At 36.9% G+C, this 26,607-nt stretch overlaps 1 protein-coding gene and 1 non-coding gene across 7 annotated transcripts in view; both read right to left on the bottom strand.

The window, feature by feature from the left end:
• HECTD1 (HECT domain E3 ubiquitin protein ligase 1) overlaps positions 1–26,607 on the bottom strand; it is a 96,000-nt gene that overhangs the window by 57,513 nt on the left and 11,880 nt on the right. For 5 of the 6 annotated variants that reach the window (XM_044230492.1, XM_044230493.1, XM_044230494.1 and 2 more), the window contains exons 3-9: positions 13,022–13,256; positions 5,271–5,498; positions 3,992–4,273; positions 3,618–3,888; positions 2,804–2,880; positions 2,621–2,719; positions 97–211 (exon numbers count right to left, since the gene is read on the bottom strand). In XM_044230492.1, coding sequence (XP_044086427.1) covers positions 97–211; positions 2,621–2,719; positions 2,804–2,880; positions 3,618–3,888; positions 3,992–4,273; positions 5,271–5,498; positions 13,022–13,256 — 1,307 coding nt within the window. Of the gene's footprint in view, positions 1–96; positions 212–2,620; positions 2,720–2,803; positions 2,881–3,617; positions 3,889–3,991; positions 4,274–5,270; positions 5,499–13,021; positions 13,257–17,975; positions 17,993–26,607 lie in introns of those variants that run through there. The other variant, XM_044230496.1, reaches the window with a different exon arrangement.
• LOC122894800 lies at positions 9,858–9,994 on the bottom strand. The gene has a single exon (XR_006381848.1). It is a non-coding gene; the product is annotated as a U4 spliceosomal RNA (small nuclear RNA).

Genomic DNA, 26,607 nt, shown 5'->3' with positions numbered 1-26,607 from the left:
TTATATAATGTTAATACATACATAAGAAACTCTATCTATAAAAGTGAAGCTGAAAAATAACAGCAGATGGCATAAAGGAATAACTGTACCACTTACCTGGAGACTGAAGAATAGCTACTACTTCACTATGGCCCCTTTCCCGTGCTTTATCTAAAGGAGTTTTCCCATCTTCATCTCTCAGATCTGGGTTTGCACCATGCCGTAACAGAGTCTAGAAAAGAAAAACATTTCATTTGAATATAAGAATTAACAATTCATTTCAAAATCCAACTCTGTAATCCTCAAACTGTACACACAGATTTCGGACTCAAAATTAATTGAGCAGACACCAATTGAACGCACTATTTTGCACATATCACCTCAAAAATGGTCTCTCTAGATCTTGAAAAAGTTACAGATTAATTTCACTTGGTTATTTATTAATAATTCAAAATAAGTACATTCATATGTGAACCTATAATCTTTTCCTTCAAACTCCTCCTCCCAAGTTCCTTAACAGAGAGGTAATAGTGTACATTTGTGACATGGTAATCATCTTCCTCATTTCCTATATACTGCCAATTACCATGTTCAATCAATTCTCCTAGAATGTACTACAAAATTTATATCTAAAATACTAAGTCACATTATTCATCAATTTTCAACGGACAATGGACTCTCTCCGCAACAGACTGCTAAGGTCTTTTGAACAGAGAACACATCTCATGTTTTTCTCATCAGCCTCAGAGCTCCAGTTTTTCTTACTTTGTTATGATGTAACAGATATAGCTGATATATAAATGAATACATACACACATCTGGAAAGTACACAGTACTGGCTAAAAAAGCCAACTGCAGAATCACAATACTTCAGCATTTTATCAAATCTAGGATGCCACAGATTATTAGATGTATCATTAATTACCACAAAGAAAGAAAAAAAAAGCGAGTTAAATTCTGTAATATACTTTCTCATTGCTTCAAATTTTTTTTAACCTTAATGAAAGAATTTTTTTAGAATTAGATTTTTTTTCTCACACATTACACAGATAAAAATAGATAAGAAACTATAAATGAACTATAAGGTATTCTGTAACTTCACATACTAAGCACAATTCTTCATAATTAATTAATTTTTATTCAAAATCAATAATATTTGTATTTCTACAAAGAACGCTATCATCTGTGCCATAAAGAACATTAAAGATGCAGCATTTCTGAGTGCTTCTCTATTGGACAGGATTTTTTGCATGAACAGGTAATGATAACTATGCTACAATTTCTATCTAATCAACAGCAATTATACAACATTTTCCTATTTAAGAGATGTTAAAATGTGTATGGAGGGGGATGGGGAAAAGTGGAGGTGTATCTTCGAATCAATTAAAACAGAAGAATCTATGAAGATTAAATGATAAGACATGTTAAATACCTAAGATACTGGCTAGCACAGAATTTCTGTGCTCAGTGAGTCATACCTATCATTATTAGTAATAGCACCTATTGCTCACTGTAGGCTGACATATAATCAAGTTGAGTTAGGATAAAATACAATTCATTTGGCTTCTTCTCTCCCACCCAACCACTCACAACTGTAAAACAGTATAGGTCAAAAGAAAATGGGTCAATAAAACTTTTATCATCCTGAGAAGCATCATTCTCTTTAAAACCAAACCAACTGAAATTAACAGAATTTGACCTTGAGAACACCCTTCCCAAGTTAGAAAACTAAGCTGTTAACCCAAATTTTCATATACTGTAAAGATGACAATAACAGAAGCTACCATGTAGCATCTACGATATGCTGACTGCTATACTATGTGTTTTTACGTATTTTTTCCTAATTAAACAATAATCGTGTGACACACAGTATATACATTTAATTGAAAAATATCCAAGTCAAACTGAAGAAATTTGCCTAAGGCCACAAAACCATCTTGCTTATAATAAGCCGAAGCTTGAATCCAAGTGTGCCTGACTTAGTGGCAGACTACCATAACACTGTCAAATTACTTCACATTATGAAGATTCCAGAGACCTAGATCATCCACACATTTGGTTCAACCCTTATAATTTGACTTCTCTAGACCTTCTCAATTTCTAACTATAAAAAGAATTCTCCAATGTCCTTTCCTAATCTGAGAGTCAAAGATACTATGATTCTTCAGCAAATACATTATTTGCTTTAATGATAAATAAAAACACAAATATGTACAAAATTATTTGGTGCCAAGAGTAAGAAATTGAAAAAATTAAAGTGTTTAGCAACAGTAAATCTGCAGTAAATCCACACAGGGCAAGTATACAGATGTAAAAAAGTTACCCAAATACCAATAGGAAGAGATCTTCAATATACACTATTAAATGAAAAAGTAAAGTATACATCAGTATATGTAACGTTACACTTTATATTAGAAAAGGAAGGAATTAGTATATATATTTCTTTTTGCTTATATCTATGTTAAGAAACACTAAAAAAAGATAAACCAGACATGCTTACCTATAGTGAGCAATGGGGAATGGAGTGAATGGAGATGGCACGGAAGCATGACTTACAGAATAAAAGCTTTTATATCATTCTAATTCTGGAACCATGTTAATGTTAAATATTAAATTAATAATTTAAAAACCTGGATTTTACCTTTGCTACTTGAGGTCTTCCAAAACATGCAGCATAATGTAATGATGATGACCTTTGACCCCTATTAACATCAGCACCTCTTTCACAAAGAAATTCTACCTGTAAAATTATGAAGAATCATAAAGTTGCCTTATTAATAGTTCTAGCTTTGATTTAAAACACAGCTTTTATTTATCAGCTTACCATTTCCTGAGTTCCAAAAGCAGAGGCCCAGTTTAATAGAGTCTGACCCACATCATCCATAAAATTTACTTCAAAGGCTGGAAGTTTGAAGGAAAAAAATAAATTTTTAAAAATCCAACAAAATACTGAACTTTTCTACAGTGGAAACCATTTAAAGATCGTTATTAACAATCACTAAATACAGAGTCAATTTTAACATTTAGGTCAACTCTACAGTAGTAAATCATCCATCAACAAATTCTGCTAAGAAAAGATATTCTAAAATTTTTAAACCACTGAGGATTCACATGGCTTTAAGCCTTAAATATAAACATAAAAGAAGAAGAAGGAAAAAAAACTATACAATTCAACAGGGTACTAGTTTCCTTAATTCATTTCATTTACTTAGGTTTTATCATGCAACGGGCTGATAATTATGGGTATGGGGAGGGGAGAGGATATAGAAGAGGCTGGCCATTCTATTATCTGGCACAGCCGCTAAAAATACTGTCTAAAATCTACAAACTAGGGCGCCTGGGTGGCTCAGCGGGTTAAGCCGCTGCCTTTAGCTGCCTTTAGCTCGGGTCATGATCTCAGGGTCCTGGAATCGAGTCCCACATCGGGCTCTCTGCTCAGCGGGGAGCCTGCTTCCTCCTCTCTCTCTCTGCCTGCCTCTCTGCCTACTTGTGATCTCTCTCTGTCAAATAAATAAATAAAATCTTTTAAAAAAATAAAAATAAAATAAATTAAAAACATAAAATCTACAAATTAGAAATTGCCTATATAATTCCTATCTCACAGTTTTCTTTTTATATTTTAAAAAATATTTTCCGACCTCCTGTGTCAATTGCATCTATAAGTGCATCAGTATCTTTACTCCGAATACAGTCTATAAGTTGCCGATGTGAGCGCTCCCCAGAGCTATCCAATCTCCGAAGTCCTGGGATTCTGCCTGTAGATCCAGCACTAGACTTTGGCAAAGCTTTTCGTCCTTCAAATAATAGCACCAAGAGAAGGTCGACCAAACGCATGGTATCAAGCACACATCTTTCATCACCCTGCAAAGCACTTTCAATTGAATCAGGAAGTTCCGACCTCAGGAGATCCTAGAAAGGCAGTGGGAGAAACGTTTTAAGTTTAATAGATCTGCATTACACAAAAAGACTTTTACTGAAAGATTAAAAATCAAAGATTCAAAAACACTCTTACGTGTGTGACTACTGGAGAGCCTCTGCAAAGTGTTGAGAGCAGACTTACAATTGTTGACACCTGGTTACTCAATTTGGAATCCGCAGCTGTGGAAGGCGCTCCTGCAGTGCTGCGACCTGGTTTACAAGCAGAGGATGGCCCTGACACAGTACCACCAGCAGCAGCCATGCGTGATAACAGCTCCTCAGTTAAGCCATGCTTGGCTAAAGGAGCTGGATCAACACCACGACGGGTAAATCGGTCAGCTAGTGATGCAAAACACCGCAGAGCTCCATCTGAAACCTGATGATATCAAGAATATGCCCGTGGATAAAATTCACCCAAAAAGGACTAGGGTCTGGTACTGTTAATTTCATTCCTAAGATTGTAAGAAAGGCAGCTGTAGCAAAGATATAAGCGTATCACCCATCTAGATTTTAATCCTGGCTCCACATTCTGCTAACTCTATAACCTAAGGATATTACTTAACTGCTCAAGGCCTCAGTTCCCTTAGCTATAAAGTTGGGATAATAGTACCTATAATTCACAGTCCAAGCTTAAATAAGATGACAAATGTAAAGAAACTAGATGGACAGTAAAAGTGCAATAAATGTTAACTATTATTATGAACAATTCTGCCCAAAAAATCTACAAATATCAACCAAAAATAATTAACAGGATGGTAAAAAGGCATTTAAAAGTCAAGTTTTGGGGCGCCTGGGTGGCTCAGTGGGTTAAGCTGCTGCCTTCGGCTCAGGTCATGATCTCAGGGTCCTGGGATCGAGCCCCACATCGGGCTCTCTGCTCTGCGGGGAGCCTGATTCCTCCTCTCTGCCTGCCTCTCTGCCTACTTGTGATCTCTGTCTGTCAAATAAATAAATAAAATCTTTAAAAAAAAAAAAAAGTCAAGTTTTATTTTCCAAAGTATGCTAATTTGAAAAAAAATTACACATAAAAGACCTTAAATACCGTGTTATTTTACATTAATGAAAATTACCTTTTTAAGTCAACAAAATTGTGCTGAATCAACAAACCACTGAATATAATGCAGCTTTAAAAATTATGTATTCCTAAAATGTTTAAATTTTAAAAATAAATGTAGTACTTTAATAATTTAAAATGTTTCACTGCCAAAACAAAAAAGATGACCATATAGAAATATGAAATGAGAAAAAAAGAAAATGGAATTACCTCTAATTCATCAAGTTAAAAGTTCAAATAACAGCGTATCAAAGTTATAAATAAGGGACACTATAAAATCACTTCTTGAATACAAAGTATAAAATGGCGATTTATTTACCTGATGATCTTCGTGTTTTAATAAACTAGACAGAGATTCCACACAAATCTCTAGAGAAGAATCTTGAGGTTCCATTTTGCCACAGAGTCTTGATACCACGGCCATGGCAGAGTGCAAGGTATCTTTATGAACCAAGTGTCCACTGTCACGAATGAAGGTAAGCACACAATTCAAACCACCAGCTTCAAAGACTGCTCCTGACTCACGAGTACATATCAGTTCTAATACCTAAAACAGTACATAAAAATTAACAAAAGAATACAGGAAGTCCAATTTTAATTTTAATTTCTAGTATCACAGAAAATACAATGTGTCCTCCAAATTTATCAGTAACCACATTTTAAAAAGTAAATCACAACAAATTAGAGTATTATATTTAACCTAGCCCAATACATGTAAGGCATCATTTTAAAGTTATCAATCTCAAAAATTTATGTATTTTACATTCTCTCATGTATTTTTTTTACAGTTTTTCTTTCATTTATTTTTTTTAGGAACACCTGGGTGGCTTAGCAGGTTAAGTACCTGCCTTCAGCTCAAGTCATGATCCTAAGGTCCTGGGATCAAGTCCCTCAGGCTCCTTACTCAGTGAGGAGACTGCTTCTCCCTCTCCCCACTACTCTCTCTGCTTGTGCTCAACTCCCTCTGATTTAAAAAAAAAAAATTATTTTAGGGATGCCTGGATGGCTAAGTCAGTTAAGCGTCTGCCTTCAGTTCTGGGATCGAGTCCCACATTGAGCTCCTTGCTCAGTGGGAAGCCTCCTTCTCCCTCTCTGCCTGTTGCTCCCCCAACTTGTACGCTATGTCTCTCTGACAAATAAATAAAAAATTATTTAAATTATTTTCAAGAGAGTATAAACAGGGAGAGGAGCAGAAGGGGAGGGAGAGGAGAGAGAGAATCCTAAACAGATTGATCCCATGACCATGAGATCAGGACCTGAGTCAAACTTGAGTCCAAACTACTTGAATTCAACAAACTGAGCCATCTATGAACCCCATAAACTTTTAGATATTAAGTCTTCAAAATCCCAAGTACATTTTACACTTATTTTACTTTCGGGTACCACATTTGAAATGTCCTAAATGGCTACCGTACCACACAGTGTAGGTTTAGATGGTGAAGCCTACATGGGAAGTTAAGCAATTAAAATAACTTCGCGAAAGATTACAAAAGTTCTACACGTTAAATGAATAAATAAATGCTTGCTATTACATTACTCATAATCCTCACACTTACTCTCTGAATTTCAAAACATGAAAAATTAACTCTCAGGGGCACATGGGTTCTAGGATCAATTCTGCATCAGGCTCCCTCCTCCACAGGAAGCCTGCCTCTTCCTCTCCCTCTGCCTGCCCTCTTCCTTGTGAGAGTGCACATAGGCACACGCGCACGTGCACTCTCTCTCTGTCGGTCAAATAAATACATAAAAATTCTTAAGAAATTAACTTTTTTCCAAATTATGTTGATGTTTAAGGAGTTCGGGTAAAACTAAAGAGTTAACAGAGTTCACAGATCTTATAGGCACTATCAGAAAATTTAGACTTTATTCTTAAAGCTAGAAAAACAATTTTTACGAAAAATGTTGTTTTTAATTAACATATAATGTATTATTTGTTTCAGGGATACAGGTCTGTGATTCATCAGTCTTACACAATTCATAGCACTCACTATACCACATACCTACCCACTGCAATGTCCATCACCCAGTTACTCCATCCTTCTCACTTCCCTCCCCTCCAGAAACCCTCAATTTGTTTCCTGAGATTAAGAATCTCTTATGGGGATGCCTGGGTGGCTCAGTTGGTTAAGCGGCTGCCTTCGGCTCAGGTCAAGATCCCAGCGTCCTGGGATCAAGTCCCACATCAGGCTCCTTGCTCGGCAGGGAGCCTGCTTCTCCCTGTGCCTCTGCCTACCATTCCGCCTGCCTGTGCTCATGCTCTCTCTCTCTCCAACAAATAAATAATTAATTAAATAAATTAAAAAATAATTTAAAAAAAAATAATCTCTTTTTGTCTCCCTGTCTGGTTTCATCTTGTTTCATTTTTCCCTTCCTTCCCTTATGATCCTCTGTCTTGTTTCTCAAATTCCTTATATCAGTTGAGGTCATATAATTGTCTTTCTCTAATGGACTAATTTCATGTAGCATAATACCCTCTAGTTCCATCCACATTGCTGCAAAAGGCAAGATTTTTTGATGGCTGCATAATATTCCACCATATATATATGCCACATCTTCTTTATCCATTCATCTGTTGATGGACATCTAGGCTCTTTCCATAGTTTGGCTACTGTGGACATTATTGCTATAAACTTTGGGGTGCACGTGCCCCTCTGGATCACTACATTTGTATCTTTGGGGTAAATACCCAGCAATGCAATTGCTGGATCATAGGGTAGCTCTATTTTCAACTTTTTGAGGAACCTCCATACTGTTTTCCAGAGTGGCTACACCAGCTTGCATTCCCACCAACAGTGCAGGAGGGGTCCTCTTTCCCTGCAACCTCAACAACATCTGTTGTTTTCTCACTTGTTAATTTTAGCCATTCTGCCTGGTGTGAGGTGGTATCTCACTGTGGTTTTGATTTGTATTTCCCTGACGCCGAGTGATGCTGAGCACTTTCTCGTGTGCCTCTTGGCCATCTGAATGTCTTCTTTGCAGAAATGTCTGTTCATGTCTTCTACCCATTTCTTGACTGGATTACTTGTTTTTCAGGTGTTGGATTTCAGTACAATAGCAGTAGCAGATTTTCTCTAAAGAAGGGATTTAAGGTAGCATTCTCGTTGAAAAGATGGGATGTTTCAGGGATTAAGGGTACCTTACACAAGACTGAAACTCTCAACTGTTCATACTAAAGACTGATAAGGTTGATGTGGACTATAGGGAGACAGAGATTTTAGAAACTAGCCTTTTATCTGGTATGTCACTTGCAAATATCTTCTCCTATTCTGCTGGTTGTCTTTTAGTTTTGTTGACTATTTCCTTTGCTGTGCAAAAGCTTTTTATTTTGATGAAGTCCTAATAGTTCATTTTTGCCCTTGTTTCCCTTGCCTTTGGTGACGTTTCTAGGAAGTTGCTGCAACTGAGGTCAGAGGTTGCTATGTTTTCCTAAAGGATTTGGATGGATTCCTATCTCATGCTGAGTTCGTTCATCCACTGTGAGTCTATTTTTGTGTGTAGTGTAAGATAATGGTCTAGTTTCATTCTTCTGTATGTGGCTATCCAATTGTCCCAACATGGTTTGTTGAAAAAAAAAACTGTCTTTTTTCCATTGGACATTCTTTCCTGCTTTGTTGAAGATTAATTAACCAAAGATCTGAGGGTCCATTTCTGGGCTCTCTATTCTGGTCCATTAATCTATGAGTTGGTTTTGTGCCAGTACCATACTGTCTTGATGATTACAGTTTTGTAATAGAGCTTGACGTCCAGAATTGTGATGCCTCCAGCATTGCTTTTCTTTTTCAACATTCCTCTGGCTATTCGGGGTCTTTTCTGGTTCCATACAAATTTCAGGATAATTTGTTCCATTTCTTTGAAAAAAAAAATTGATGGTATTTTGATGGGCATTGCATTAAATGGGTAGATTGTTTTAGGTAGCCCAAACATTTTCACAGTGTTTGTTCTTCCAATCCATAAGCATGGAATGTTTTCCTATTTCGTGTCTTCCTCAATTTCTTTCATGAATATTCTATAGTTTTCTGAGTACAAATTCTTTGCTTCTTTGGTTCGACATTCCTAGATATCTTGTGGTTTTGGGTGCAACTGTAAATGGGACCGACTCCTTAATTTCTCTTTCTTCTGTCTTGTTGTTGGGGTATAGAAATGTGACTGACTTCTGTGCACTGATTTTATAGTCTGACACTGTCAGTATTCAGTAAAATTCCTATATGAGTTCTAGTAGTTTTGGAGTGGAGTCTTGGGTTTTCCACATAAAGTATCATATCATCTGCAAAGGATGGGGCTTTGACTTCTTTGCCTATCTGGATGACTTTTATTTTTTATTTTTTGTCTGATTGCTGAGGCTAGGACTTCTAGTACTATGTTGAATAGCAGTGGTGATAGTGGTATTATCATACTGTATTCCTGACCTTAGGGGAAAAGCTATCTGTTTTTCCTCAATGAGAATGATATTCACTGTGGGTTTCTCATAGATGGCTTTTATCATATTGAGGTATGCACCCTCTATCCCTACACTGTGAAGAATTTTGATCAAAAAAGGATGCTGTACTTTGTCAAATGCTTTTTCAGCATCTAATGAGAGTATCATATGGTTTTTTGTTCTTTTTTGATTAATGTAGTGTATCACACTGATTGATTTTTGGTGTTGAACCAACCTTGCAGCCCAGGAATAAATCCCACTCGGTCACGGTGAATAATCCTTTTAATGTACTGTTGGATACTACTGGCTAATATTTTGGTGAGAATTTTTGCATCCATGTTCATCAGGCATATCAGTCTGTAATTCTCCTTTTCGATGGGGTCTTTGCCTGGTTTTGGGAGCAAGGTAATGCTGGCCTCATAAAATGAGTTTGGAAGTTTTCCTTCCATTTCTATTTTTTGGAACAGTTTCAAGAGAATAGTAGTAAGTCTTCTTTAAATGTCTCCCAGAATTCCCCTAGGAAGCCAACTGGCTCTGGGTTCTTTTTTGTTGGGAGATTTTTCAATTAGCAATAATCATGCCTCGGATAAACCTCATGGGCTACAATACTGCCACTGCACAAAGGTGTTGGGAGATTTTTGATGACTGCTTCAACCTTGCTGGTTATGGGTCTGTTCAGATTTTCTATTTCTTTCTGGTTCAGTTTTAGTAGTTTGTATATCTCTAGAAATGCATTTATTTCTTCCAGATTATCTAATTTGCTGGCATATAGCTGCTTATAATATGTTCTTATCATTGTTTCTATTTCTTAGGGGTTGGTTGTGATCTCTCCTCTTTCATTCATGATTTTATTAATTTGGGTCCTTTCTCTCTCTCTCTCTCTCTCTTTTTTTTTTTTTTTGATAAGTCTGGACAGGGTTTATCAATCTCATTAATTCTTTCAAAGAACCATCTCCTAGTTTTGTTGATCTGTTCTACCATTCTTTTGGTTTCTATTTCATTGATTTCTGCTCTGATCTTTATTATTTCTCTTCTCTGCTGGGTTTAGGTTTTATTTGCTGTTCCTTCTCCAGCTCCTTTAGGTATAGGTTTAGGTTGGGTATTTGAGACCTTTTTTATTTCTTGAGAAAGGCTTGTATTACTATATACTTTCCTCTTAGGACCACCTTTGCTGCATCCCAAAGATTTTGAACAGTTGTGTTTCATTTTCATTTCTTTCCATGAATTTTTTTAATTCTTTAATTTCCTGGTTGACCCATTCACTCTTTAGTAGGACACTCTTTAGCCTCCATGTATTTAAGTTCTTTCCAACTTTCCTCTTTCGACTGAGTTCTAGTTTCAAAGCACTGTGGTCTGAAAATATACAGGGAATAATCCCAATTTTTGGTACCAGATAAGACCAGAAAAACGTTTTAAGCAGAAAAATAATATGATCAGAATTCCAGTTAATAACTGGGAATGAGCCAGAGGGAGAATATAGAGGGAAATTCAAAAAAAATTCAAGCATTAATATGGGATGAGAGGATGAGAGCTTAACTAAGGCTCTAACAACAGAGACAAACAAAGGAAATAAACTAAAAATACTTCACCATTTATTACATGTGTGGAGTGGAAAAAGGAAAGAAGGAAAAATGGGGAAAAAAATGGAAAAAAGGAAAGAAAGGATAAAGCACAAGTTTCTGCCTACAATGGGTAAATTCAATGACAATTATTAAAATAACTACCTGTAGTAAAAGATCATGAATTCAAACAGCTGCTAGAGCTGTCCAACAAGCCTTTAAATATGGAGTTTAGAACTCAAGAGAGAGGTCAGGCTAGAGATAAAGACACGAGGGCCATATACAAATGAACAGTATTGATGTTGATACATGGGATTATCTAGGCAAAGTTGTAGTTTTAAGAAGGTTAAAAAAAAAAAGAACCTTGGAAAATACTACCATTTAAGAATAAATTAGTAACAATAATCTGCAAAGGAAACAGAAAAAGGGAGAGCAGGGTGTAAAAGACAAGACAGAGTTTGAAATAATATGAGTTGAAGAATAAACAATGGAGTAAAATCGCAGTCCTGTAAGAAACATGAAGTAATATGATCGAGAGAATAAGACAGAGGGGAACTTGGGTGGCTCAGTCGCTGGGTGTCAAATTCTCGATTTCAGCTCAAATCATGAGCTCAGGGTTATGAGATCAAGCCCTGAGTCAGGCTCTACACTCAGTGTGGAGTCTGCTTGGGATTCTATCTCTCCTTCTTCCCCTGCTCCTGCTCACACACTCATGTTCTCTAAAATTAATGAGTTAAATTTTAAAAAGACAGAGAGAATAAGGGGGGAAAGCTCTAAACAGGAAAACAGATACCACTTCATCTGAGTCTAGAGACAAAAATAAATCTACAGACACAGAGGCAGAAAATCAAGACATTAACACCTATAACAGCAGTTCTCGAAGTGTCGAGAAGACATCTTCAAAGATCCATGAGGTTAAAACTTTTTTCATAATACCAATACCATGACAGTAATTATCTTTTTCATTCTCATTCTCTCAGGAGTGTAAGGAGAGATTTTTTAAAAGCTATATGTGATACAGCAATAGACTGAATGCACAAGTAGACATGAGGATAGACCTGACTACTTTTACTAAGTCAGACATTATTAAAGAGACATACAAAAATGCTTAACAACGCTACTGTTCTCATTAATTTTCTATTTGTTCTGGAAGTAATTTTTCATTAAAAATGTATGTTAACACATAATGAGTCTATTATTTTCGGATGAATATATGTTCTAAATTTCTCAGTTTTAATATCTAATATGGTAAAGATAAATAAATATAACCTACATAAGGCTCTTTGAGGGCCCCTCAATAAGACTTGTAAAGGGATCCTGAGACAGAATGTTTGAAAACTGCAGGAAGAATCTTAACAAGAATGAAACCGTAAATCATAAACAAAAAAATATGTAAAGTCTAAATGTGCTCATCAAGTAGTTCTATTAAACTACTGACCCAGCACTGGTGCTTTCAAAGTCACATAAAGCTCATAAATTAGTCCCACCAGGAATAACACAAAATAGCTACTCTAAAGGAAGTACAAAAAAATAGTTAAATCCATGGGCCATCAAACCAGACTTCCTAATTTCAAACTCCTCATCTTCGAATTCTGGCTCTGTCATAAACTACTTCTATCACCACCAACCAAGTTACTTAACCTCAATATGCTTGAATTTTTTTCAAATAAAAAATAGAAATGCTGATATTAGCAGCACCTACTTCATATAAAGTTGTCATGAAGACTGAGTTAAGACATGTAAAGTGTTTAGTATAATGCCAGACTGTAATAATCAGCATTAGTTGTCATGGCTGTTGTCATACAGAATCATTTTGGCTAAGAACAGGGATAGCCAATCTCAAAAGCTACTGGAAACCCAGGAGCCAGCATAGGAGAGCATTACCAGTGACCTACAATTTTCCTTTGAAGATAAGATTTCTTTTCCCAAGCTGTACGGGATCCTCTTGGATGCAACAAGGACTACAACGTCCATTGCTGTCAACCACTCTCAATAAAGTAAGAATAATGAAAGAATTTTCTTTCATTAGCAAAATCTATTTTTTATTCTCTAGTCATCTTCAAATGGGCTAGTAAATACATAATTAAGACTTACCTTTACACACTGTTCAGCTAAGTCTCTGCTAGTCCTGTTATTAAGCTCAACCACAACTAAACGATTACAAAGTGCTTTTATAGCTCCATCAACCCCAACAATCCTTCGGGTGCATTCTGCAGATACATCCAGATAGTATGTGATGGCACGGGCTGTCACCTCTAACACATTGTCTGGAGCACTTTCATCAAGAAAAATTTTGCAGAGGGCTGGTAAGAAAGTGCGAGGAGGACATCTGTAGGGAAAGAAATCATATTACACCTAGGATTACTAAATTCTTCACATCAAAATAATAAAAAAATCATAAATAAAAACTGTAACATAATACAGCACATTCAACACTGTGTCTTCATGTGTATTAGATAGTATTTCTCACATTGCTTTTGTTTCCAGGAAAATACTCACACGCTAATCTCATCACTGCTGAAAATAACAAGTTAGCAACAGCTTTAAGGTAGTAGCATTAACTTGAAACCATGTTTAAAAAAAAAATGCCTATTCAATATACAGCTCAAACATCAACTGCTCTGTAAAACCTTTCCTAACCTCACCAAATCACTAATTGGTACTTTCATGTTCCTAAAAACTTCATACAAACAGTGCCCACACTACTTAATCTATCACTTTATTTCCTTATTTATCCTAAAAGGTCCTGTAGGCCAGAGACATTATTCAATTAATGTTTTATTAGAACAAGTGCTGATCTGGAGTTTAATAGATAAGGATAACACATACAGCAACTTTTTAACCTTTGTGATCCTGTTTCCTCAGTGATAAACCAAAAATAACATCTAAAAAATACCAACTTTATATGGATGATATGAAAATTAAGTAAAATTATATATATTGAACACTTAGGCCTGTATGCTGGCACCACACTGAACTAATTAGCTCTCCTTCCCTACTATGAATAGTCTAATGCCTGCTATATAGTCAAAAGCAGAATTTGTGAGGTACCAATAATACCCTCTATATTTTATCAACACTTAAAATATGAAAGATTATGATCTACATTTAGAAGAAATCTCAGTTATATGACATTAAATACATTATTCTAACTTCTCTGCACAAACTAAGCTTTAAATGAGCTACTAATAACATAAAAGGTAGTCCTCTAAATGTACTAGTGGAATTATTTTTCCTTCGAATTTTAGTGTGTATCTTTAGTAGCTTTTAAAAAATATCTGTGTAGGGCACCTGTGTGGCTCAGTCGGTTAAGTGTCTGCCTTCTCTCTCTCCCTCTAAACCTCCCCCAACACTTAAACACACTCTCCCACATAAATAAATATATCTTAAAAAAAAAAAAAGCCACCATTATAATATAAACAGGTAATACCTTAAAACTGTCTCTTCAGTTGTAGATCTGGGAATTTTTCCCCTTATCTTTTAAGATTTTATTTATTTATTTATTTGAGAGAAAGAGTGAGAGCACACAAGCAGAGAAGTGGCAGGGAAAGGGAGAAACAAGCAGCATGAGAGGAAGCAAGCTTCCTGCTGAGCTTGGAGCCTGACCCAGTACTCAACCCCAGGACATGAGCCAAAGACAAACACTTAACTAACTGAGCCACCCAGGTGCTCTCAAAGAATTTCCTTCTTTCTTTTCTTTTTTCTTCCTCTTCTTTTCTTTTCTTTTCTTTTTTTTTTTTTAAGATTTTACTTATTTATTTGACAGAGAGAGAGAGAGCGCACAAGCAGGGGGAGCAGCAGGAAGAGGGATAGGGAGAAGCAGACTCCTCACTGAGCAGGGAGCCTGATACAGGACCCTGGATCCTGGGATCATGACCTGAGCTGAGAACAGATGCTTAACTGACTAAGGCACCCAGGCATCCCAACAGAGAATTTCTTAGTATCATTTTCAAAGAAACCATATGCTGACAGATAATCAAATCAGTCTTTGAATTCAAACCAGAGTTTTATGGTTATTCAACAGCACTTGCTTACGTTCTTTGAGCAAGGACCTCAAAAGTTCCTTGCTTCCCCCCGCCCCCCAGGCTACCACTACAACCATAACTTTCCTAAGGTCTGAATCCATGTCAACAGGGGGTAACTAAGAAATAAGATTTACGGGGCGCCTGGGTGGCTCAGCGGGTTAAAGCCGCTGCCTTCGGCTCAGGTCATGATCCCAGGGTCCTGGGATCGAGCCCCACATCGGGCTCTCTGCTCAGCGGGGAGTCTGCTTCCCACTCTCTCTGTCTCTGCCTGCCTCTCTGCCTACTTGTGATCTCTGTCTGTCAAAAAAAAAAAAAAAAAATCTTTAAAAATAAATAAATAAATTTTTTAAAAAAAGGAAATAAGATTTACACAATCAAGAAAAATGATGTCATTATAAATTTGTTATCACCAACCTTAAATGAACACAATGTCCAATAATTCTGCTACATTTCTTCCACAATCTGCAATGAGTATTTCACCATTCCTTTAATTTTTTATAGGCTTTGGGACTCCCTTGGTTTTCCATCCAGTCTTGGTCCTGAACTCCCTGGCTTTTCTCTCTCTATTTGGTCTCTTCTATTCTCTTTGTTAGTACCTCATGGATCTAAATCTCATCCATATATCAATGAAAAGTCCCAAATGTTACCTCCAACCCAGACCAACTCACTTACAATCACTATCTCCACTTAGAATTATCACAAGCAACTTAGAAAGAGCATATTAAGGACCTCCTTAAGAGGCCTGCACATAAACCAACTCATTACCCATTCCCAGTTATGCTCCTCTTGGGTGGTTTTAGAGCACTCAGTAAAATCCATCTATCAAAAGCATCCATCAAGCTAAATTATATTTTCCCATTGACCTGTCTCGTCCATGAAAACATGAGCTACTACAGAGCACGTCTGTGCCTTATCTGTTTTCCTACAACAGATCCAGACTTGTTATCTAGTGGATACTCAAATATTTGATGAATACATGAAATACATATATGTATACATGTATACATATATGTATACATATATACATGAATGTATATATACATACAGGAATATAGTGAAAATAATTCCTGTCTCAAGAAATTTAGTTTAGGGGTGCCTGGGTGGTTAAAGCCTCTGCCTTCGGCTTGGGTCATGATCCCAGGGTGCTGGGATCGAGCCCCGCATCGGGCTCTCTGCTCAGCAGAGGTCTCCTTCCTCCTCTCTCTCTCTGCCTGCCTTTCTGCCTACTTGTAATCTCTGCCTGTCAAATAAATAAATAAAATCTTTAAAAAAAAAATTTAGTTTAACAGGGAAAATGGTAATATAACCAAACAAAATATAAATGCGTATAATAAAAACCTAAAAGAAATAGGTCCAGGGGCGCCTGGGTGATTCTGTGGGTTAAAGCCTTTGCCTTCAGCTCAGGTCGTGGTCTGAGGGTCCTGGGATTGAGCCCCGCATTGGGCTCTCTGCTTAGCGGGGAGCCTACTTCCCTCTCTCTCTGCCTGCCTCTCTGCCTACTTGTGATGTCTGTCAAATAAATAAATAAATAAAATCTTTAAAAAAAAAGAGTAGGTCCATAAAAAGTTCTAAGAGGGAAAATTCAATTTAGGGGATTTGGGGAAAGGAAGTCCTCATAAAACAGGAAGACATCTGAGTAAAGTCAAGTTATTCTTTGCTTTGGAGAGTTATTGCAAAGATCTGAGATAATGGATCTAAAATGTGTAGTACAGGGCTCAGGACATAAAAAAATGCTTGATAAACCACATGACAGAAGTTGGCTGAGCAGACAAGCCCTTATATTCCAAGTAAGGAGAAAAGCATGTACAAAGGACAGAGAATTGAAGAATTACATGACGTTGCAGATTTTATTTTCCAACAATATCCACATCATCTCCCATTCCACATATATACTTTTTAAGATTACCTATTTATTTTAGGTGGGAGGGACAGATAGAGAGGGGGAGAAAGAATCCTCAAGTAGACTCCCCACTGAGCATAATATGATCCAGGACCCCAAGGTCATTACCTGTGCTAAATTCAACAGTCATATACTCAACGAACTCAGCCACCCTGGCACTCCCCCCAGTACTCTTTTTATGTGACTCTGATACTCATTCCCATTGAGAGGGCCTATGTTCCCACTACTTGAATCTGAACAGCTTTATGAGTAAAGTAAAAGTGACAGCTGGGTGACTTCTAAAGCTGAGCCAACAAAAACTACTGGACTCTCCTCAGACTCTGTTTTTGCAACATAACCACTACACTATGAAGAAGCCCAAGCCATATCACAAGGCTAGTAGGTGTTCCAATTAACAAACTGAGAAGTCCTAACTAAAAGCCAGTATCATGGGCATGTGAAAGACCAAGTCATCAGATGATTCTGGTGCAACATCATCAAGCTTTTGTTATAAATAAGTAGGATCATACTATATATAAATAGTATCCCATAATTTGCTTATTTCTTTGATTGATAATGCTATGACCACTTTCCGACATTAAAATAAACAGGCCTAGCTCAATCTTTCTAATGTCAACATAATATCCAGTATAATGAAGAGCCATACATTATTCACCACTAGGGTAGTTTCCAGTTTTTTTACTATTTGAAATAGTGCTGTAGTGAATACTCCTGGAGGTGTACCTTTACACGCCCGTACCAGTACAGCTGACCACAGGGTCTAAACTGTGCAGACCCACTTATACATGGGTTGTTGGGGTTTTTTGTTTTTTCATAAATACCGTACAGTAACTTATTTCTATCAGTAAGGCTTCTGGTCAACAGGAAGATTTAAGTAGTTAAGTTTCTGGGGGTCAAAGGTTATACACAGATTTCTGATTGCAAATTTAAATAAAAACTTGAGAGGCACCTAGGTAACTCAGTTGGTTAAGCATCCAACTCTTGATTTCAGCTCAGGAAATGATCTCAGGGCCCTGAGCCTCTTGTCAGGTGACGCTAGGTGTAGATTCTGTTTATGATTCTCTCTCTCCCTCTCCTCTGCCTCCCCAGCACACTCTATCTAAAAAAAAAATTAAAGGGGCACCTGGGTGGCTCAATTGTTAAGCATCTGCCTCCGGCTCAGGTCGTTATCTCAGGGTCCTGGGATCGAGCCCCATATCGGGCTCCCTGCTCAGCGGGAAGCTTGCTTCTCCCTCTCCAACTCCCCCTGCTTGTGTTCCCTCTCTGTGTCTCCCTCTGTCAAATAAATAAATAAAATCTTTAAAAAATAACAAAAGTAACATAAATGAGTAAAATAAATAAAATTAAATAAGTAAATAAATAAAAAATACAATAAGTCAAGTATAATTCCACCACAAGCATTTTAGAGTACTTATTTCCCCACTGCTAAGCCATACAAAATGCTACTACCTTTAAATTTTTGCTAACCTGGGGGCCCCTGGGTGGCTCAGTGGGTTAAGCCTCTGCTTTCAGCTCAGGTCATAATCCCAGGGTCCTGGGATCAAGCCCCAAATCGGGCTTCCCACCCAGTGGAAAGCCTGCTTCTCCCTCTCCCACTCTCCCTCCCTGTGTTCCCTCTCTTGCTGTGTCTCTCTCTGTGAAATACATAAATAAAATTTTAAAAAATAATAAAATAAAATAAATTTTTGCTAAACTGATAAACACATATTTAAACTGATAAACACTTAAACTGATAAAACACTTAGAATTTGGCTGGCCATGATAGAATTAATAAACTTTTTTAAAACAAGATTTTATTTATTTGAAGGGAGAGAATGAGTATGTGAGAGAGCATGAGAAAGGGGAGAGTCCTGCTGAGCAGGAAGCCTGATGTGGGACTTGATACTGGGATTCCAGAATCATGACCTAAGCCAAAGGTAGTCGCTTAATCAACTGGGCCACCCAGGTGCCATAAACTTTAATTTTTAAAAAAAAGATCTTATTTATTTATTTGAGAGAGTGAGTGAGCATGAGCAGGGGGTTTGGAGAGGGTGGCACAGAAGGTAAGAAAGAAGCAGGCTCCCAACTGAGCAGGGAGCCTGACTCGAGGCTAGATCCTAGGACCCTGGGATCATAGCCTGAGCCAAAGGCAGACACAACTGACTGAACCACCCAGGTGCCCCAATAAACTTAAAATTAAACACAGAATTATTCAAACCCCCACCAAGAAAATACAAAAGAACCTAAAGCTGCATGCATACACCCACAAACACTTCAGGCTATAGAGAGTCTCTAATTAGAATCACAAAAAATTTACTACAAAATAAATTTAATCATTCATATCTCATTGCTGTATTTCTAATGCAGACCTTATTTCTATATGAATACATACTGGAGGCAGATATGAAACCATACTGGGCATATATTAACATCATTTTAAAATCTCCATTCCATTTTCCCTTAAAAAAATAAAAATCACAATTTAATAACCTATTAATTCATACCTCCAAGGACTGAAAGCTTATAACATCATCTTCAATTACATTTTCCTACAATGAATTCTAAAGTTCAAAACAATCAAAAACTACAAAATCCTCTATCAAAAGTAATACCATTTTGAAAATGTTTATAAGATAATTATATGCAAACACAGTGGGTTAGACTTCAGAAAAAAATAAAATATCATTTAAAACAGATTAAGGAAAGTTTGATTTCCTCAAATATGAATTGTGAAGTCAAGAGTTCCAAAAAAGTTATCAGGCAAAAATGTATGTGGGGGAGGGCGGAGAGGGATGGGGTGGCTAGGTTATGGACATTGAGGAGGGTATGTGCTATGGTGAGTGCTGTAAATTGTGTAAAACTGATGATTCATGGACCTGTACCCCTAAAGTAAATAATGCATTATATGTTAATTTTAAAAAGGTATATACAAAGATAATCACAGTGACATAAACCATGTATCTAATAACAAGGGCATGATTAAGTATATGACACATCCATATAACAGATTATGCTGGTTTTACTGAGGTACTTATTAAAAACATTATGATACAAATATTGTTTAATAAAAATAATAGGTAGAACCATGAGAGACTATGGACTCTGAAAAACAATCTGAGGGGTTTGAAGTGGCGGGGGGTGGGAGGTTGGGGTACCAGGTGGTGGGTATTATAGAGGGCATGGCTTGCATGGAGCACTGGGTGTGGTGAAAAAATAATGAATACTGTTTTTCTGAAAATAAATAAATTGGAATAAAAATATTAGGTAAAAGAAGAAAAATCATATCCATTAAGGTGTTCATCATGTTAAAATATTCAGAGAAAAAAACTAAAGGAAAAAGTTAAAATAGCTTAGTACTAGATAGCGCAATTACAGATAATTTCTCTAAAAACTTCTCTAAACTTTTCTGATTTGTACAAATTTCTCATTCTCTGCACTTCTCATTCTCTAAGCTTTTCTGATTTTTCTAAATCTCTAGAACAAGTGTATTTTACAATTCCCAGAAAATAAATTTAAAATTTGGGGCAAGTCAACTACAGTAAGTTTATTATAGCCTATTTCTCCCAATTATAATCAAAAACCTTGGGGAAAAAAAAAAAAAGCAACCATCTGAAGACTCCGAAAAGTAAAGAGCAGATGGACTAAGGAAGGAAGTCAAAACTTAAATAAGGACCCATGATAGAAGTAAGTTTCAGGGGCATTTTTCCTTTCCTCTTTTCTTTTCTGGTTTGATGCCTTGATGGGTCTGGTCTCAAACTATACAGCAGGAACACAGAACATAAACTCAGAGAGGACCAATAAAGAGGGTCTCTGTGAGCCAGAGAGCGTGGGGAGAAATTCCCGGGGCTTCCTACTCCCTACCTGGCCCCAAGGCTAACCTCAGAGTTAAGCCTCACACTAAATCCTGAGTGACACATGCAGTAGAGATGGCATGAGCATCTAAGGTGCTGGAGAGAACTGGGCACTAAGAAAAGGAGCCCCTATGGATAAAAGAGCATGAGAAGAATCCTGTTATCTTCCCTTTTTCTCTCACTACTTTCACCTTAGAAGCAGCCTAGTCAAGTCTAGTTTAGTGCCAGCATAAGGGTTAAGAGTGGAGGGGGAGGTGATGGGAAGAAGCGTAGCTATAACATCAAGAAAGTCCCAGTTTTCTAGCTAAAACACAAGTAAAAAGGGCTCCAGGTAGCCAAAAAATACAGGGGAAATCTCAGAAAAGAAAGAGCAGGTAAAGGATCCCCAACACAAGTCCTAAGCTCACCTCCAAACTACACTATGAAGGAAAAGAGCTGAAAGGCGCCTGGGTGGCTCAGTGGGTTAAGCCTCTGCCTTCGGCTCAGGTCAAGATCCCAGGGTCCTGGGATCAAGCCCCACCTCAGGCTCTCCGCTCAGCAGGGAGCCTGCTTCCCCTTCTCTCTCTCTCTGCCTGCCTCTCTGCCTGCTTGTGATCTCTCTCTCCGTCAAATAAATAATATCTCTAAAAAAAAAAAAAGAAAGAAAGAAAAAGTATAATTTGTGAGTGGGGGGAAAATTTCACTAGATGGGCTCAAAAGCCATAAAACATAGTCAGTGAAATTGAAAACAGGTAATAAAAATTATCCAATCTGAAAAACAGAGTGAAAAGACTGGGAGAAAAAGGGAAATAGTGACAGGCATCCAAGGGAACACATTAAAAAGTGTAACAGTTGTGCCACTGGAGCCCCAGAAGGAAAGGAGAAAACAAAATGTCTGTAGAAAATAGATTTGACAAAGAAATGTTCCAAATGGTGAAAGGCATACGATTCAAGAAGCTTAGCAAACTTCAATTAAGACAACCATGCACAGGCAAATCATAATCAAACAGCAAAACCCCGCAAAGGTAAATTTTTTAAAAAATCTTAAAAGCAGCAAAAGGAAAAGCAATGCAAAGAAACAAAGATCAGAATAAATGCAGACTTCTCATCAGAAACCATAAAAGCTGGAAAACGATGGAATAATATCTTTAAAATGCTGAAAAGAACTGTCACCCCAGAATTTTATATCCAGCAAAAATATCTTCACAGCATAAATATAGAATAAAGACACTCTCAGATGAAAGAAAACTAAGAGAATTAATCACCAATGAACTTCCCTAAAACAAATGTTAAAGAGGGGCACCTGGGTGGCTCAGTTGGTTAAATGTCCAATTCAACAAGATTTCTGCTCAGGTCTTGATCTCAGGGTCCTGAGTTCAAGCCCCATGTTGAATTCAACACAGGGTGTGGCTCCTACTTAAAAAAAGAAAAAAGAAAAAAGAAAAGAAAGGGCACCTGGGCCACTGGGTGGCTCAGTTGGTTAAGTGTCTGCCTTTGGCTCAGGTCATGATCCCAGAATCCTGGGATCCAGCACCATATCAGGCTTCCTGTTCAGAGGGGAGACTGCTTTTCCCTCTGCCCCCCTACCCCAAGATCTCTTTCCCTCTCTGCTCTCTTTCAAATAAATATATAAAATCTTAAAAAAATAAAAGAAAAAGAAATGCTAGGGAAAGTTCTTCGAAGTTAAAGAAAATGATACCAGAGACATACAAGGAACTTCAGGAATGAAGGAAGAACAACAGAAATAACAAATAGGAAGGTAAATATAACAGATTATTTTTCTCCTCTTAAACTGACTTTTGAAAGTGAAAATTTTAATACTACATCTTGAGATTTTCAATGTATATAGACTTAAAACATACAAAAATTATAATATGAAGGATAAAGGGAAGGCTTCTTTATATTAAATGGTAAAACACTAACTCTTAGTTAATTGCAATTCCCAGAGCAACCATTAAAAAAATATAAAGTGAACCAAAAACTAACAGGCAAGTTAAATTAAAATGTTACAAAATATTCAAGTAAGGAAAGGCAGGAAAGAAGAAACAGAAAAAGGAGAGAGAGTAAGCATAGGTGAGCGACAGAACAAAAAAAGTTAGACATATTTCCAAACACATCAAAAATTACATTAAATATAAATGGTCTAAACTCACCAATTAAAAAAAGACTGGTTGGATTAAAGGAAGACAACCAGGTTGGATTAAAAAAAACACAAGCTAACCATGTACTGTCTACGAGAAACCCACATTACATATAATAACATACATTGGTTAAAACTTAAAGGATGGAAAAGATCAAATAAACACTATCAAAAGAAAGCTAGAAGGGCACCAGGCTGGCTCATTTAGTGGAACATGGAACTCTTGATCTCAGGGTTGTGAATTTTTTTTTTTTTTAAAAAACTTCATTTATTTATTTGACAGAGAGAAACCACAAGCAGATGGAGAGGCAGGCAGAGAGAGAGAGAGGGAAGCAGGCTCCCCGCTGAGCAGAGAGCCCGATGTGGGACTCAATCCCAGGACCCCGAAATCATGACCTGAGCCGAAGGCAGCGGCTTAACACACTGAGCCACCCAGGCACCCCCAGGGTTGTGAATTTGAGCCCCATGTCGGGTACAGAGATTACTTAAAAATAAAATCTTGGGGCACGTGGGTAGCTTACTCATTAAGTGTATGCCTTTGGCTCAGGTCACGATCCCAGGGTCCTAGGATCAAGCTCTGTATCAGGCTCCCTGCTCAGTGGGGAGTCTACTTCTCCCTCTACCACTCCCCCTGCTTGTGTTCCCTCTCTCATTGTGAGTCTCTCTCAAATAAATAAATAAAATCTTGGGGGGAAAAAAAAAAGAAAGAAAGAAAGAAAAGAGAAAAAACAAGAAAACAAGCAAGCAAGTGAGCTTAAGTGACTATAGTTATGTAAAACAAAATAAACTTCAGAACGTGGAAAATTACCAGAGATAAAAACAGAGTTTTCGGGGCGCCTGGGTGGCTCAGTGGGTTAAGCCGCTGCCTCGGCTCGGGTCATGATCTCAGGGTCCTGGGATCGAGTCCCGCATCAGGCTCTCTGCTCAGCAGGGAGCCTGCTTCCTCCTCTCTCTCTCTGCCTGCCTCTCTGCCTGCTTGTGATCTCTCTCTGTCAAATAAATTAATAAAATCTTTTAAAAAAAAAAAAACAGAGTTTTCATAACGATAAAGAAAATAAAATTTCCCAACAATCCTTTTAAAGGCACCTAACAAGGCTTCAAAATACATGAAAAACTGAGATAAGTGAAAAGAAATAGATAAATCTACAATTACACTTGGCGACTTCAACACCTCTCTTTCAATAACCTATAAAACAAATAGACAGAAAATCAACAAGGATATAGACTGGACACCACTATCAATCAACCTGACCTAATTTCACACTTACAGACATTCCTCCCAAAGAGAGCAAAACATACATTCTTCTGATGTGCATGTGGATGTGTCACCAAAAATAGACCATATCATGGGTGGTAAAACAAACCTTAATAGATTTAAAATAATTAAAATAATATAAAGTATATTCTCTAACCACAATAGTGCCACAAAAATACCTGGAAAATCCTAAATATCTCTAAATTAAGCAACACACCTCTAAATAACACAAGGGTCAAAAAGAAACTGCCAAACAAAATTTTTAAGTATTCTGAACCAAATTAAAATAAATACATAACATCAACTAAAGCAGAAAAGAGATATTTATAGTATTAAATGCTTATATTAGACAAGGTCTCAAATCAGTAACCTGAGCTTCCATCTAAGAACTAGAAAAAAAAGAGCAAATTAAATCTCAAACCAATGCAGAAGGAATTAAGAGCAGAAATCAATAAAACTTAAAGCAGAAAAATAAAAAATGAATTAAACCAAAAGTCACTTCTTTATTAAGATTAATAAAACTGATAAATATTTAGCCAGATTGATCAAAACATAAAAATTGCCAGTATGAAGATGAAAAATAAGATTATCCCAACACAGTGTACAAACACCTAAGGATAAAAAGGAATATTGCAAACAACTCTATGCCCACAAATTCTAATTCACATTAGTTAGCCCAATTCTACTAAACTTCACTCAAGAATTAAGTAACTTAGGGCCATCTGGGTGGCTCAGTGAGTTAAGCGTCTGCCTTTTGCTCAGGTCATGATTCCAGGGTCCTGGGATCAAGCCCCACATCATGCTCCCTGCTCAGGGAGGAGCCTGCTTCTCCCTCTCCTCCCCACTTACGCTTTCTCTCACTATCTCTGCCTCTCCCTCTCTCTCAAATAAATGAATAAAATCTTAAAAAAAAAAAAACCCACAAAGAATTAAGTAACTTAAACAGTCCTCTATTACACAAACAGTTATAAAAACCTTCAAACATACCAATTTATTCTCTTATGGGTTGTGCTTTTGGTATTTACTTAAGAAATATTTGACTAACCTAGGGTCACAAGGATATCTCCTATGTTTTCTTCTAGAGGTCTTATAGTTTTAGGTTCTTCATTAAGGTCTATGATTCATTTTATTTCTATATATGGTGTGGTACATTAGTCACAGTTAATTTTTTCTTTTTTCCACATGGACACCAATTGTTCCAGCACCATAAAATAATACTATTCTTTTCCATTGAACTGCCTTTGTTGAAATAAGGTATCCGGTATGTCAATCTATTTCTGACTCTCTGCTCCATTTCATCAATCCATTTTGCTTTACATCAATACCACAACGTTTTGATTACTGCACCAATATAACAGGAATTTAAGTATGATATTATTAGTCCTCTAATCAAAGTTGTTTTGGCTAATGTAGGTCCTTTGCATTTCCATATAAATTTTGAGGTCAGTTTGCCAAATTCTCCAACTTGTCAGATTTTTCCCTTTTTTTTTTTTTTTTAATTTTGCGGTGATTTTTTTTTTTTTTTGGTAATGATTTTATTTATTTGACAGAGAGAAACACAGCAAGAGAGAGAACAGACGCAGGGGGAGTGGGAGAAGCAGGCTTTCCACCCAGCAGGGAGCCCCATGCAAGGCTCAATCCCAGGACTCTGGGATTATGACCTGAGCAGAAAGCAGACGCTTAAAGACTGAGCCACCCAGGTACCCCGTCAGACTTTTCTCTAACAATTGCAGAAGAAATGAAAATACATATTTACACAGAAATCTATATACTAATGTTTATAGCAACTCTGGTAATAATCACCAAAACTGCAAAGCCAATTGTCTTTCAAGAGGTAAATGGATAAATCTGTGGGGTACAACCATAAAATGGTACTACACAGATATTAAAAGGAAGGACCTATTTATTATACACACAGCAACACAGATGACTCTCAATGCAATATACTACACTTATGAAGCCGGACTCAAAACACTACACAATGTATATGAGATTCTACTTATACAACATTCTGGTAAAGTCAAAATTATAGCATCAAAGAACAGACCACTCACTGGTTGTCAAGCACTGGAGTTGGGGAAGGATTTAACTTCAAAGGACAGCTCTAGGGAATGTTTTGGGACGTTAGAACTGTGCTGAATTTCAATTGTGGTGGTGGTGGTAGTTAACGTGACTTTGCATTTGTCAAAACTCCGAACTTTACTGTGTGTAATTTAAATAAATTTAAGAAAAAAAATTAGTATCATGCATATCATAATCACAGCACTCTCTGAATAGTGCTAAAAGTATACATCCATGGTACAAACTTTTATTTATAATTAAAGAGCTTTTCAAACTTTTAAATTTGTTGAAGATTTATCTCTCACATTATGGGTAGAAATTATTTTTATATAATTAAACCTAGTACTACACCAGTTTATAGACCTAATACCAGTTTATAGACCTAAAAATAGCCTAATTAGGAAATGCTACCTGCAATGACAACAGAATCTTTCTCTGATGAAAGCAGAGTAAGTAACTTAAAGCAAGAATGGGGCATCTGAGTGGCTTA

Source organism: Neovison vison, chromosome 13, assembly GCF_020171115.1.
Source record: "Neovison vison isolate M4711 chromosome 13, ASM_NN_V1, whole genome shotgun sequence".
Taxonomy (NCBI): Eukaryota; Metazoa; Chordata; class Mammalia; order Carnivora; family Mustelidae; genus Neogale; species Neogale vison.
The sequence above is the reverse complement of the archived record's forward strand: the minus strand, read 5'-3'. Positions and strand labels throughout refer to the sequence as shown.